Source organism: Saimiri boliviensis, chromosome 2, assembly GCF_048565385.1.
Source record: "Saimiri boliviensis isolate mSaiBol1 chromosome 2, mSaiBol1.pri, whole genome shotgun sequence".
In the NCBI taxonomy this organism is placed as follows: domain Eukaryota; kingdom Metazoa; phylum Chordata; class Mammalia; order Primates; family Cebidae; genus Saimiri; species Saimiri boliviensis.
Genome location: NC_133450.1, coordinates 96,730,992 through 96,746,509, shown reverse-complemented (window position 1 = coordinate 96,746,509; position 15,518 = coordinate 96,730,992). Strand labels below are relative to the sequence as shown.

The window sequence follows — 15,518 nt, the reverse complement described above, 5'->3', positions numbered from 1 at the left end:
AAAAGGTATTCACACGAATGTTCATTGCAGCACTGTTTACAATAGCAAAGACCTGGAACCAACCCAAATGCCCAACGATGATAGACTGGATAGGGAAAATGTGGTACATATACACCATGGAATATTACGCAGCCATCAAAAACGATGAGTTCACGTCCTTTGTAGGGACATGGATGAACCTGGAAACCATCATTCTCAGCAAACTGACACAAGAGCAGAAAATCAAACACCGTATATTCTCACTCATAGGCGGGTGTTGAACAATGAGAACACATGGACACAGGGAGGGGAGCACTACACACTGGGGTCCGTTGCAGGGAAATGGGGGAGGGACGGGGGGTGGGGAGGTGGGAATAGATAGCATGGGGAGAAATGAAAGATACAGGTGAGGGGACGGAAGGCAGAAAACCACACTGTCATGTGTGTACCTATGCAACAATCTTGTATGTTCTTCACATGTACCCCAAAACCTAAAATGCAATAAAAAAAATAAAAAGGTATTCGGTCAACAAACAGCATGATGAATGGAATGGTACCTCACATCTCAATACTAACACTGAATGTAAATGGCCTAAATGCTCCACTTAAAAGATACAGAATTGCAGAATGAATAAGAATTCAGCAACTAACTATCTGCTACCTTCAAGGGACACATCTAATACTTAAGAACTCACACAAACTCAAGGTAAAAGGAAGAAAAAAGACGGTCCATGCAAAGGGACACCAAAAGTGTGGAAAACAATGTGGTGATTCCTCAAGGATACAGAACTAGAAATACAATGTGACCCAGCAATCCAATTAATGGGTACATATACAAAGGATTATAAATCATTCAATTATAAAGACACAAGCACACATATGTCCACTGCGGCACTGCTTACAATAGCAAAGACTTGGAACCAACCCAAATGCCCATCAATGATAGACTGGATAAAGAAAATTTGGCACACATACACCATGAAATACTATGCAGCAAAGAAAAAGGATGAGTTCATGTACTTTGTAGGGACATGGATGAAGCTGGAAACCACCGTTCTCAGCAAACTGACTTAACAGAAAAGCAAACACCACATGTTCTCACACATAAGTGGGTGTTGAACAATGAGAACACATGGACACAGGGAGGGGAACATCACACACTGGGGCCTGTTAGGGAGTGGGGAATCTAGGGGAGGGATAGCAGGGGGTGGGGGGAATTGGGGAGGGAAAACATTAGGAGAAACATCTAATGTAGATGAGAGGGGAATGGATGCAGCAAACTATCATGGCATATGTATACCTATGTAACAAACCTGCACAATCTGCACATGTACCCCAGAACTTAAATTTAAAAAAAAAAAGAAAAAAAAAGGACAAAGCAGGTCATTATATAATGATAAAAGGCCTTGTCCAACAGAAAAATATCACAATCCTAAATATATATGCACCTAACATTGGAGTGCCTAAATTTATAAAACAATTACTAATAGACCTGTGAAATGAGGTAGCAACACAATAATAGTAGGAGACTTCAATACTCCACTGACAGCACTAGGTGTATCAAGACAGAAGGTCAACAAACAATGGATTTAAACTATATCCTGGTACAAATGGACTTAACAGATTTACAGAACGTTCTACTCAACAACCACAGAATATACATTCTATTCAACAGTGCATTGGACTTTCTCCAAGGTAGATCGTATGACAGGCCAATAAATTCAAAAAAATTGAAATTATATCAAGTACTCTCTCAGACCACAGTGGAATAAAACTGGAAATCAATTCCACAAGGAACCTTCAAAACCATGCAAGTACATGGAAATTAAACAACTTGCTCTTGAATTATCATTGGGTCAAAAATTAAATCATGATTGAAATTTAAAAATTCTTCAAAATGAATGACAACAGTGACACAGCCTATCAACTAGCAAAGACGGCGCTAAGAGGAAAGTTCATAGTCCTAAATGCTTACATCAAAGTCTGAAAGAGCACAAACACACAATATAAGGTCATACATACATCAAGGAACTAGAGAAACAAGAATAAACCAAACCCGAACCCAGCAGAAGAAAGGAAATAACCAAGATCAGAGCAGAACTAAATGAAATTGAAACAAACAAAAAAAATCAAAAATAAATGAAACAAAAAGCTGAACCTTTGAAAAGATAAATAAAACTGACAGACCATTTGAAAGATTAGCCAAGAAAAGAGAAAATCCAAATAAGCTCTATTAGAAATGAAACCGGAAATACTACACTGACACCACAGAAATACAAAAGATCATTCAGAACACCTTTATGTATATAAACTGGAAAACCTAGAGGAGATGGACAAATTCCTGGAAAGATACCACTTTCCAAGCTTAAAACAGGAACAATTAGATATTCTAAACAGACGAATAACAAGCAAGTGAGATTGAAAATGGTAATAAAATTAACAAAAAATAAGTTAAGTATCAGACAGATTCATAGGAGAATCCTACCAGACATTCAAAGAACTGGTATTAATCCTACTGACACCATTCTACAAGATAAAGAGAGAACTATCCCTAAATCATTCTATGACACCAGTATCACTCTAATACCAAACCTAGGAAAAAACATAACCAAAAAAGGAAAACTACAGACCAATATCCCTGATGAAGATAGATGCCAAAATCCTCAACAAAACACTAGCTAACTGAATCCAACAACATATCAAAAAGATAATCCACCATGATCAAGTGGGTTTCATACCAGCGATGCAGGGATGATTAAAATATACAAGTCAATAAATGTGATATACCACATAAACGGAATCAAAAACAAAAATCACATGATCATCTCAATAGACAAAGAAAAAGCATTCAACAATATCCAGCATTCCATTCTGATTAAAACTCTCAGCAAAATTGGCATACGAGGGACATACCTCAATGTAATAAAAGCCATCTATAACAAACCCACAGCCAACAATAATGTGGAAAAGCAGAAAGCATTTCCTCTGAGAACTGGAACAAGACAAGAATGCCTACTCTCACCACTCCTCTTCAACCCAGTAATGGAAGTCTCAGTCAGAGCAATCAGACAAGAGAAAGAAATAAAGGCATCCAAATTGGTAAAGAGGAAGTCAAACCGTCGCTGATTGCTGATGACATGACTGTTTATCTAGAAAACCCTAAAGACTCATCCAGAAAGCTCCTAGAAGTGACAACAGAATTCAACAAAGTTTCCAGATACAGAATCAATGCATACAAATCAATAGCTCTTCTATATACCAACAGTGACCAAGCTGAGAATCAAGTCCAGAATTCAACGCCTTTTACAACTGCTGGAAAGATAAAACAAAACACTGAGGAATATACCTAATCAAGGAGCTGAAAGACCACTACAAGGAAAACTACAAAACACTGCTGAAAGAAACCATGGATGACACAAATGAATGGAAATACATCTCATGTTCATGGATGGGTAGAATCAATATTGTGAAAATGACCATATTGCCAAAAGCAATCTACAAATTCAACACAATTCCCATCATAATACCACCATCATTCTTCACAGAACTAGAAAAAACAATCTTAAAATTCATATGGAACCAAAAAAGAGCCCACATAGCCAAAGCAAGATTAATCAAAAAGAACAAATCTGGGCCGGGCGCGGTGGCTCAAGCCTGTAATCCCAGCACTTTGGGAGGCTGAGGCGAGTGGATCACGAGGTCAAGAGATCGAGACCATCCTGGTCAACATGGTGAAACCCCGTCTCTACTAAAAATACAAAAAATTAGCTGGGCATGGTGGCGTGTGCCTGTAATCCCAGCTACTCAGGAGGCTGAGGCAGGAGAATTGCCTGAACCCAGGAGGCGGAGGTTGCGGTGAGCCGAGAGCGCGCCATTGCACTCCAGCCTGGGCAACAAGAGCAAAACTCCGTCTCAAAAAAAAAAAGAACAAATCTGGAGGCATCACATTACCTGATTTCAAACTATACTGTTAAGGCCATAGTCACCAAAACAGGATGGTACTGGCATAAAATTTGGCACAGAGACCAATGGAAAAGAACAGAGAATCCAGAGATAAACGCTGGATACTTAAAGCCAACTGATCTTTGACAAAGCAAACAAAAACATCAAGTGCAGAAAGGATATCCTATTCAACAAATGGTGCTGAGATGATTGGCAAGCCACCTGTAGAAGAATGAAATTAGATCCTCATCTTTCACCTTATACAGAATCAACTCAAGATAGATCAAAGACTTAAATCTAAGACCTGAAACTATAAAAAATTCTAGAAGACAACATTGGAAAATCCTTCTAGACACTGGCTTAGGCAAGAATTTCATGACAAGAACCCCAAAGTAAATGCAATAAAAACAAAGATAAATGGCTGATAATTAATTAAACTAAAGAGCTTTTGCATAGCAAAAGGAATGGTCAGCAGAGTAAACAGACAATCCACATTGTGGGAGAAAATCTGCAAAATCTATACATTTGACAAAGGACTAACATCCAGAATCTAAAATGAAGTGAAGCAAATTAGCAAGAAAAAAGCAACAACAATCCCATCAAAAAGCAGGCTAAGGACATGAATAAATAATTACAAAAGAAGATATACAAATGGTCAATAAACATACCAAAAAATGCTCAACATCACTAATGATCAGGGAAATGCAAATCAAAACCACATTGTGATATCACCTTATTCCCCCAAGAATGGCCATAATCAAAAAACAAAAAAAATAATAGATGTTGGTATGGAAGCAGTGAACAGAGAACACTTCTACGCTGCTGGCAGGAATATAAACTAGTACAACCACTATGGAAAAGTGTGGAGATCCTTAAAGAACTAAAAGGAACTTGGTCCAGGAATCCCACTACTGGATATCTACCCAGAGAAAAATAAGTCATATATGAAAAAGATACTTGCACACATGTTTATAGCAGCACAATCTGCAATTGCAAAAACATGGGACTAACCCAAATGCCCATCAATCAATGAGTGGACAAAGAAACTGTGGTACATATATATACAATGGAATACTACTCAGCCATAAAAAGGGACGAATTAATGGCATTTGCAGCAACCTGGATGAGACAGGAGATATTACTGAAACTCAGGAATGGAAAACCAAATAACACATGTTCTCACTCATATGTGGGAGTTAAGCTATGAAAATGCAAAGGCATAAGAAAGACAAAATAGACTGTGGGGACTCAAGAACGGGTGGGAAGGGGGTAAGGAATAAAAGACCACAAATTGGGTACAGTGTATACTGCTTGGGTGATGGGTGCACCAAAACCTCACAAATCACCACCAAAGATTTTATTCAGGTAACCAAACACCACTTGTTACCCAATAACCTATGGAAATAAAAAAACTTAATAATAAAAATAATAATTTTGTTTCATTTAATGGAAACTGTGTACTGATGTACAACTTACCATTTAGGGTTGAGTGTCTGGAATCAATTTCTTGAGTTACCAAAAGCTTCAAAGAATAAATAAGTTGTACATCAGTACACAGTTTCCATTAAATGAAACAAAATTTATGAAACTCTATTATTCATTTATTCAACAATTATCAAAAACCAGATATTCTGCAATATAAGGCAATATGCCAAGCCTAGAAAGCTGATATAAGGCATACTATCTAACCATAAGGAACCTACATTAAGCACACCTAATCGATCATTAACTCTCTTACTAACAGGCCTCACTCCTTTTCCCTATGTCTTTGCTGAGATGGCAGCACAGACATTCTCAGTTAAAGTCCATTCCTTGGATCTGTATTTGCCCACTATTAAATCAGGTTGCATAGGACAGTTAACATAAAAAGGTTCTGGATATTAAAGAGCATTCCATCCATGAGGAGTAAACTATATAGTTTCAATAACACAGGGATCCTTAATCTCTCATTAGACTGTAAGACTGGGTCTTATCTGCCAAATTTTTATCTCCGGTATTTAACTGGAGTAACTGGCACAGGGTAGGCACTCACAAATGCTTGCTGAATGACTGACTTGAACCAAAAAGGTCGCTAGATTAACTGTGTAGCCACAAGTACTTAATATATAGGCTCTCTACTTTCTGTTAAAGACAGTTCAATGAAGACAATTCAAAGTGAATGCTTCTAAGCACTCTTGAAACTCCTCGTTTGTTAACTTAATCCTGGAGACACAAACATAGTAATCTGAAATTTTATGTGATTTTCTACATTTTTTGTATGACATAGTTTCACAAATAGCTACAGCTCAAAATTTGAATAATAAGCATGCATAGCACAGTACAATACCTTTCAGTTTAATTGCCACATCAATATAGGATTGTAAAAATGCCATGGATACTGCTTGCCCTAAATGAAAATTAAAAATTCAACAGATATTACATGAGTATCTCCAAAGCATCCAAACTGATATATAACAGATATACAGATTTATGTTTCCCCAAATTATTTTTAATCAGAAAATTCTATTATACATTTCTCAACATAGTCCAAACACTTAAAAGACTTCCAAATGCAACTGCTTTTCTGTACTTGTACTGCAAGCAATATAGCTAAATGGTTATGATTTGAAGATTAAAGCAATATACTTACTATAAATCTATAATAATTAATATATTAAAAATCATTAGTGTGAGCCACAATTTTTTCAGAATTAATGAATATCTAGTTTAATCATTAACCTTTAATTTGTAAATCAGATATAAACTAATTGCACAATCCCAGAATCAGAAGTAAATGCTTCAGTGTACACAATGTACTGGAGACATATGGAAGCAATTTCCTTTTACAACATGCAATATATGGAATGCCAAAAATTAAATGTGTGTGTTTTTAAATGTCCTAATATGTAATAGTCTCCTCTAAAGGCTCATACTCACAATCAACATAGAAGAGTACTATGTTGTCAGAAGCCATCACTGTTGCATTAAATGTTTCTTCTGTTAGTTCCACTGTCAGTTCCAAAGGTAATTTCCTCTTCCTATCTCTGTAAACAGTTTCTGCCACTTCATCATCCTGAGTATCTAAAATGTTGAAAAAGAATTAATTTAAATATTGATGTACAATGAAAAATATTTAAACTCTTCCCATAAGAGGCATATAAGAATTCACTACTTTATATAAACTTTTGAATTCATTCTATCTTAATACTTAGGAGGCATAATATTTAGAAAACTTTCCAGTTCCTTAACTGACTCTGAGATGCTTCCTGACCTAGAAGTTGTGAAGTTCTGGTCCATTTCAAAATTAAAACTTGTTCTAGAAAGAATATTAATAGTGTTATTTTGTTTACTTTGCCTCTACTGTAGGCCAAGCATTGTGGTAGACACTAGGAAAACTGGTAAACAGACATAGTCCTGACCAAATGAAACTTCTATCTATGGAAAAGTCTGATAAACTGATCACTGAATCAATACATAATTACAAATTATGACCAGTTTATGAGAAAGGTAAAGGATACACTGAGAGACTATAAAAGCGCTACTTAGATTGGGAAACCCAAAATCTGCCAGGTACAGAATCAAGAAAAGAATGTTTTAGACAAAGAGAGTAACATGTGAAAGCTCTGAGACATAGAAGAGTTTAGCACATACAAGGCTGAGAGAAAGCAAATTTGACTAAGACAAGGTGGGGTTGAAAAAATAAACAGCACGAGAAAACTCTAGACTAGGCAATGGCTAAATCAAAAGAGGTCACATAAGCCAAGAAGTCTGGATTTTATCCAAAAAGCATCAAGTTATGAGTGGATTCTGTGAAAACATTTCCTTAATTTAGATAGACCAATCAATAGATTGATAGATCCATCCATCCATCCATCCATGTATGTGGTAATAACATACTTGAATTCATAAACATTCTGTTAGAAGTTTGTAGAGATTGTATGGTAACACAGATGGAGCATATAACTTGATTAAAGGATAAAGCTTCTTAGAAGAGTTGATACTAGGTGAATATGAAAAGAAAAATAAAACTCAGGCAGAGAAGAAAGGCAGTGGTGGCATAAAGAGCAAAGGGAACAGCATTAGCAAAGGCACGGTGGCATGAAAGAGCCTGGTGCAATCAGAAGATCAAACACTGGATATATGATGATATTAAGAATTGTTAATTTTTTAGATGTAATAATAGTATTAATTATGTTATGTTAAAAAGGAGGCCAGGTGGGGTGGCTCATGCCTATAATCCCAGCACTTTGGGAGGCCGAGGCAGGTGGATCACGAGGTCAAGAGATTGAGAGTATCCTGGCCAACGTGGTGAAACCCCGTCTCTACTAAAAATAAAAAAATTAGCTGGGTGTAGTGGTGCAGGCCTGTAGTCACAGTTACTTGGGAGGCTGAGGCAGGAGAATCTCTTGAACCTGGGAGGCAGAAGTTGCAATGAGCCGAGATTGTACCACTGTACTCCACCCTGGGTGACAGAGTGAGACTCTGTCTAAACAAAAACAAAAACAAAAACAATAAAAAGAAAATCTTTATATTTCTGAAACCCAGCAAAATACTTATAGATGAAATCATATGTTTGGGATTTGCTACAAAACAATAAGAGGTGGGGAGTGACTGCAGCAGGATTAGCCATGGTTTGATAATGGCCGGGGCCAACTAATGGGTAACAAGAATTTGTTCTATTAGTCTGTCTACTTTATGGTATGTTCATAATTCTCTGTAACAACACATTAAAAAGAAAGAAGGGAGAAAGAAGACAATACAGTCATAGAATTATTGTTTTATATATAATTTCTAATACAGTCATGTACCACATAATGATACTTCAGTCAACAATGGACCACATATACAACTGTAGTCCCTTAAGATTAAGGGAGAAATTCCTATCATCTGATGATGTACTAGCCATTGCAATGTTGTAGCACAACGCATTACTCACATGTCTGTGGTGATACTGGTGTAAATAAACCTACCGTGAGTCATATGAAAGTATAGTACAATAAGGCCATGCACGATGGCTCACACCTGTAATCCCAGCACGCTGGGAGGCCAAGGCAGACGGATCACTTGAGGTCAGGAGTTCGAGGCTAGCCTGACAAACATGGTGAAATCCCATCTCTACTAAAAAATACAAAAAATTAGCTCAGGCTGTTGGTGCATAATTGTAATCCTAGCTACTTGGGATGCTGAGGCAGGAGAACTGCTTAAACCCAGGAGGCAGAGATTGCAGTGAGCCAAGATCACACCATTGCACTCCAGTCTGGGCAACAAGAGTGTAAATCTGTCTCAACAACAAAAAAGTATAGCACATACAATTATGTACAGTAAATAATACTTGATAATAAAGGACTAGATTATTGGTTTATACATTTACTATACTCTTATCATTAGAGTATTCTCCTTCCATTTATAAAATAAAAAGTTCACTGTAAAACAGCCTCAGGTAGGTCCTTCTAAAAGAAGGCATTATTATCATAGGAAATGACAGCTCCATGCTTGTAATGCCCCTGAAGACCTTCCAAACGGACAAGATGTGGAAGTGGAAGAGAATAACATGGATAATCTTGACCATGTATAAGCCTAGGCTAATGTGTGTGTTTGTGTTTTAGTTTTTACAAAAAAGTTTAAAATGTAAAACATAAAAGTTTTAAATGGAAAAAAGGTTATAGAATAAGTACATAAAAAAGAATATTTTTGTATAGCTGTACAATGTGTTTGTGCTTTAAGTTAAATGTCATTACAAAACAGTCAAAACGTTTTTAAAAACTATAAAAATGTATAAAGTGAAAAAGTTACAGTAAGCTAAGATAAATTTATTATTGAAGAAATAAAAGTTTTATAAATTTAGTGCAGCCTAAGTGTACAGTATCTATAAAGTCTACAATAATGTAATATCCTAGGCCTTCATACTCATTCAGTGACTCACCCAGAGCAACTTACAGTCTCGCAAGCTCCATTCATGGTAAGTACCCTACACAGGTATACCATTTTTTATCTTTTATACCATGTTTTTACTGTACCTCTTCTATGTTTACACATGTTTAGATACATAAATATCTACCATTGTGTTACAAGTACCTACAGTATTCAATACAGTAACATGCTGTACAGGTTTGTGGCCTAGGAGCAATAGGCTATACCATATTCCCTAGGTGTGTAGTAGGCTACACCATGTAGGTCTGTGTAAGTGAACTTTACGACGTTTGCTCAATGAAATCATCTAACAATCCATTTCTCAGAAAGTATTCCCATCATCGAGACAAAGGATCATACTATAAATTAAAATTCTATTTCTGGATTTCAATATAACCTCAGCCATTTTCTAACTGTATGACTCTAGTCAATCACATAACTCTCTGGGCCTCAGTGTTCAACTCTTGTCAAGCATGGGAGTTACACTACATAACTTTAAGGTACTTTCAAGCACTAAATCGCATGACACTAAAAAGTTACATTCTCAATTCTCAATACCAAAATTAGTAAAGATCTATTTTCTTATTTACTGCATTTTTTTCTTATTCATGTATTTTCATTTTCCTGTCAGTCTTCTCTTTCTTTTTCCTCCCTCTTTTCTTATACTTTAATAAGCTACCATCACTTGTAAATTTAGTCATTCCTCAGCTCTACTTACCACCTATTCATTAATAACATACATACTATTTTCAGTCACACAGGCAGCTTTTTTTTTTTTTTTTTTTTAGAAAGAATCTCACTCTGTTGCCCAGGCTGGAGTACAGTGGCATGATCTCAGCTCACTGCAACCTCCACCTCTTGGGCTCAAGCAATCCTCCCACTTCAGCCCCTGCAAAGACCTGGGACTATAGGCACGCATCACCATGCCTGGCTAATATCTGTATTTTGTGTAGAGATGGGATTCTGTCATGTTGCCCAGGCTGAACACATGCTTCTTTTCTTTTTTTCAGATTGCCCTTTTGCGGAATTTAGTCTTTTTCATTCTGAACGTTTTGCCGATTTTTCTCTGGGGACACCTGTCTCTGATTTACATTCACAGATGGTAATAAATTCTTTCCTAACCCTCATCTAGTTTTCCTTTGCAAACCGGAGTGATACAAACCAAGGGAGAAGAATTATGTAGACAGGCACAACATCATACAACATTCTGGACCAACATGGATTACTGACAACAGGAAGATGAAAAACAAACAAAAAAGGCAAAACTGTAAAAGAAATACTAGAAGCAGGCTGGAGGTTATCGAATGTTCCCAACATAAAGAAATTATAAATGTTTGAAATGATGGATACGCTAATTACCCTGACCTGATTACTATACATTATACGCATTGAAACATCACTATGTACCCCACAAATAGGTACAATTATTATTGGCCAATTAAAAAATCAAAAATAAAAACTGTAAAGAGAAGGCAGAATCAGAGGGTAAATAAGGCCACAGAGAGTCAGGAAACAATATAGGGACTGAGGCCACAAAGAAATCTTCAAACAGGCAACTCCCACTGAAGACAGGAATCAAATAAACTGAGATTGGGGCAAGTCCTCTAATTCCAAAGGTTCATATATAGGGACCATTACAGGAATAAAGCAGGAAGCAAGAGACCAGAACACAGACCTACTTATGTAATGGCAAGCCCACTGAGGACTCCAGGGAGGAACACAAGCAATTCTAACCCCTGCATATCGGAAAAGAACTAGAGCTCAGTACAAACCAAGAAACTGGTCACTGGTAACAGTGAAAGCTCTTATTAAATGTACAATATAGATTTTGATCACTATGCATGGACCTCATGAAAATGCTAAGTAAATTGCTTCCTTCTTGGAGCTCATAATGGTACTATATAAAACATTCAAGTATTTATTATATGGTATACAAAAATGAACAAGACATAATCCTTGATTTATAAATAATTCTAGACTAGTGGAGAAGAGAAAAAAGTAAATTAGTAATTACAGAAGAGGATTAATGTTATGAAAGAAGTATCAGGAACAATTATTTCACTATTGCCAAACTGTCACACTTTAAAAATATAAAATTTTAGGCCACCAGATTATTTTAGCGAAGTATTCTTGACTGTAACTAATAAAGAAGATTTTATTTCAGGATGCTTAAGTTCTAGCCCAGGCCCCACCACCAGACACTTGTAGGACTTTGGGCTGATCACTTAACTCAGGAAATGCATACTCTTCATGTATTAAATGAAGGTGATATCAGCTAACTCAGAGAATAACAATTAAAGTAAATAATATGTGGGGAAAAGCCTTGAAAACTATACAATACTTCATAAATGTAAGCAATAAGAGAAATTTTTTAAAAACTGAAATAACTGTCTAAAAGAAGTGTTAAAATGTTATTAAAATTTACTCTTTATACCATTAACAACTGGATGTATTTGCAAGTACAAATATAACAATATTTATTAAAACTCCATTTCCTAATAAAAATAATAACAATAAAATATCATGTGGTAATTTTTTTTTTTTTTTTGAGACGGAGTTTCGCTCTTTTCACCCAGGCTGGAGTGCAATGGCGCGATCTCGGCTCACCACAACCTCCGCCTCCTGGGTTCAGGCAATTCTCCTGCCTCAGCCTCCTGAGTAGCTGGGATTACAGGCACGCGCCACCATGCCCAGCTAATTTTTTTATTTTTAGTAGAGACGGGGTTTCACCATGTTGACCAGGATGGTCTCGATCTCTCGACCTCATGATCCACTCGCCTCGGCCTCCCAAAGTGCTGGGATTACAGGCTTGAGCCACCGCGCCCGGCCATGTTGTAATTTTTAAGTAGAGTTTTTAAACACGGACTAGTCCAGAAGGGCTGAAATACTGATACGGAGAATGAAGGCACAGATGTGGGAAGTTTGAAGCCTGATATGTAACAGTAAATGCCAATAACTAAACAAAATATAGCATCCTTACATCTTTTCAACAAATCAACTTGATAAAATGTGATTCAAAATAAATACCACCAAGTTTCTTTACAGAATCTTAAATCCAAATACATTCTTTGAGAAAGTTAATTCATTGGAAATTTCACTGACATTATGGGTGTTGAGCAGGATGGGGATGGGGTGAGAATCATAATACATTACCTATATCTGGACCTTCCACATCATCGTCTTCATCTTCCTGTATTTCCTCAATGTGCATATTATTTTCCACATGGGATATTATTAAATCAACATCATGCAATACCAAAAATTCCACTGGAACTCCCTAGAAATACATTAATTTTTTTTAAAAAAATGAATATAGCAAAGTATTTTGACACAAAAATGTTTTACTTGGGCCAGGCACGGTGGCTCACACTTGTAATTCCAGCACTTTGGAAGGCACAGACAGGTGGATCACCTGAGGTCAGGAGTTTGAGATCAGCCTGGCCAACATAATGAAACCCCATCTCTACCAAAAACACAAAAATTAGCTGGGCATGGTGGCACATGCCTGTAATCCCAGCTACTCAGGAGGCTGAAACAGAAGAATCATCTGAACTCAGGAAGTGGAGGTTGCAGTGAGCCAAGATTGTGCCATTGCACTCCAGCCTAGGCAACAGAGCCAAACCCTGTCTCAAAAAGAAAAAAAAAAAAAGTTTTACTTGGTTAACATTAAAATAAAACTAAACCTTTGAGTTTCAATTCTAAAATTAAGGAAAATGAAAAAGGAAATTAACTCCACAATTAGTATGAAAAGAAAAGCATCCAAAGCATACCTTTCTATTATAAAGATAATGAGTACACTGAAAAGGGTGGCAACAAAAGGAGTGAAAAGCCTCACTTGCTTCTTGTCACAACCACATTATACTGAAGTCTGTAGAACATTTCACATATAACAGCTAGTTCTACCTCTTTATAAAATGGAAATATATACAATTTTACTACAAATAGAGGAAATCAAAATTGATTATCCTGACATTACACAAAAATATTCAAAACAATACTTCATCTAAATTAATTCCACTAATAAGTTCAATTTCCTGTTTAGCTATAAACAACATTAAATTACTATCTGCTACCAGTTGTTTTAATAATATTCTATTCTATTCTATTGAGATCAATATTAATTAATATTAAAGATATTACTTAAGATTTCTTTCACTATTGCCCAACTGTGTCTTTAAAAATACAAAATTTTAGGCCCTAGATTATTTTAGCAAAGTATTCTTGACTGTAACTACATATTGGAATAAAGGTATGAGCTCCAAGTATGTTTGTTCTTTGCTATGACATATCTTCACCTTTTTAACATTATATTCAAAATAAGCAATTTTGATTCCTACAGAAACATAATAAACTTAAGAAGTACAGGAATCAAAATCAATCAAACTTAACTTGTTCCAAAGATTCACAGAAATTTTTGTAGTAAACTTTTTAATTAAAGCATAACATTCATACAGAAAATAACAAAAATGTTAAGTAAGTATAGAGTTTGATGGACTTTTACAAAGTAGACATATCTGTATAACTGCCACACAGATTAAGATAACAGAACATCATCAGCACACCCAGGAGCCATCTTCTTGCTCTTCCTGTCATTAACGTCCCCTAAAAGTAATCATTATTCTGTCTTTCATCAATGCTCTGGCTTGAATTCTGTTTCATCTTGTTAATTTTTTTTGAGATAGTGTCACTCTCTCTCGTTAATTTTTTTGAGATAGGGTGGATGTACAGTCACACAATCATGGCTCACTACAGCCTCAACCTCTGGTGCTCAAGTGATTCTCCCACCTCAGCCTCCCGAGTAACTGGGACTATAGGCACATACCACCACATTCAGCTAATTTTTTGTAGAGATGGGATCTCCCGATGTTGCCTAGGCTGGTCTTAAACTCCTAGGTTCAAATGATCCACCTGCCTCAGCCTCTCAAAGTGCTAGGAATACAGGCATGAGCCACCATGTCCGGCCCAATATTATTTTAAACAAAAAGCAGGATAGCATAATCCTGATTTTATTTTTAAAAAATACATATAGGCCGGGCGCGGTGGCTCAAGCCTGTAATCCCAGCACTTTGGGAGGCCGAAGCTGGCGGATCACGAGGTCAAGAGATCGAGACCATCCTGGTCAACATGGTGAAACCCCGTCTCTACTAAAAATACAAAAAAATCAACTGGGCATGGTGGTGCGTGCCTGTAATCCCAGCTACTCAGGAGGCTGAGGCAGGAGAATTGCCTGAACCCAGGAGGCAGAGGTTGAGGTGAGCCGAGATCACGCCATTGCACTCCAGCCTGGGTAACAAGAGCAAAAAACTCCATCTCAAAAAAAAAACAAACAAAAAAATACATATAAACATGTGAACATAGGAAAAAACATAGACTAACACATGAAAAAAACAAAATGTTAACAGCAATTATCTTTGAATAAGAGCAATTTATAATTTACAGATTTTTCTATAATAAAAATTATTACTTTAGGACAACATATATTGTAGACCAGTAGTAAATAAAACAACTAACCTTTTCTGCTCTTTTGAAGACCACATTAGCATGTTGAGGAATGTTCACTTCCAAAGAGTCCCTTTTTCAAAATGGAAATAAATGTTTTATGTTGCTAATCTGAAGAATAATAATCACCCAGGATGCCAATCAAAAATAGAACTATAATCTTATACTAAATATTACAAAAAAAATACAATTTAGTGACTGAAAAGTTT

At 36.3% G+C, this 15,518-nt stretch overlaps 1 protein-coding gene across 3 annotated transcripts in view; it reads right to left on the bottom strand.

Moving 5' to 3' along the window:
- The window catches only part of TXNDC16 (thioredoxin domain containing 16), a 130,532-nt gene that overhangs the window by 64,992 nt on the left and 50,022 nt on the right, over nt 1-15,518 (bottom strand). For all 3 annotated transcript variants that reach the window (XM_039469220.2, XM_074393931.1, XM_039469221.2), the window contains exons 11-14: nt 15,322-15,382; nt 12,964-13,087; nt 6,838-6,981; nt 6,248-6,307 (exon numbers count right to left, since the gene is read on the bottom strand). In XM_039469220.2, the coding sequence (XP_039325154.1) occupies nt 6,248-6,307; nt 6,838-6,981; nt 12,964-13,087; nt 15,322-15,382 (389 nt within the window). The remainder of the gene's footprint in view (nt 1-6,247; nt 6,308-6,837; nt 6,982-12,963; nt 13,088-15,321; nt 15,383-15,518) is intronic.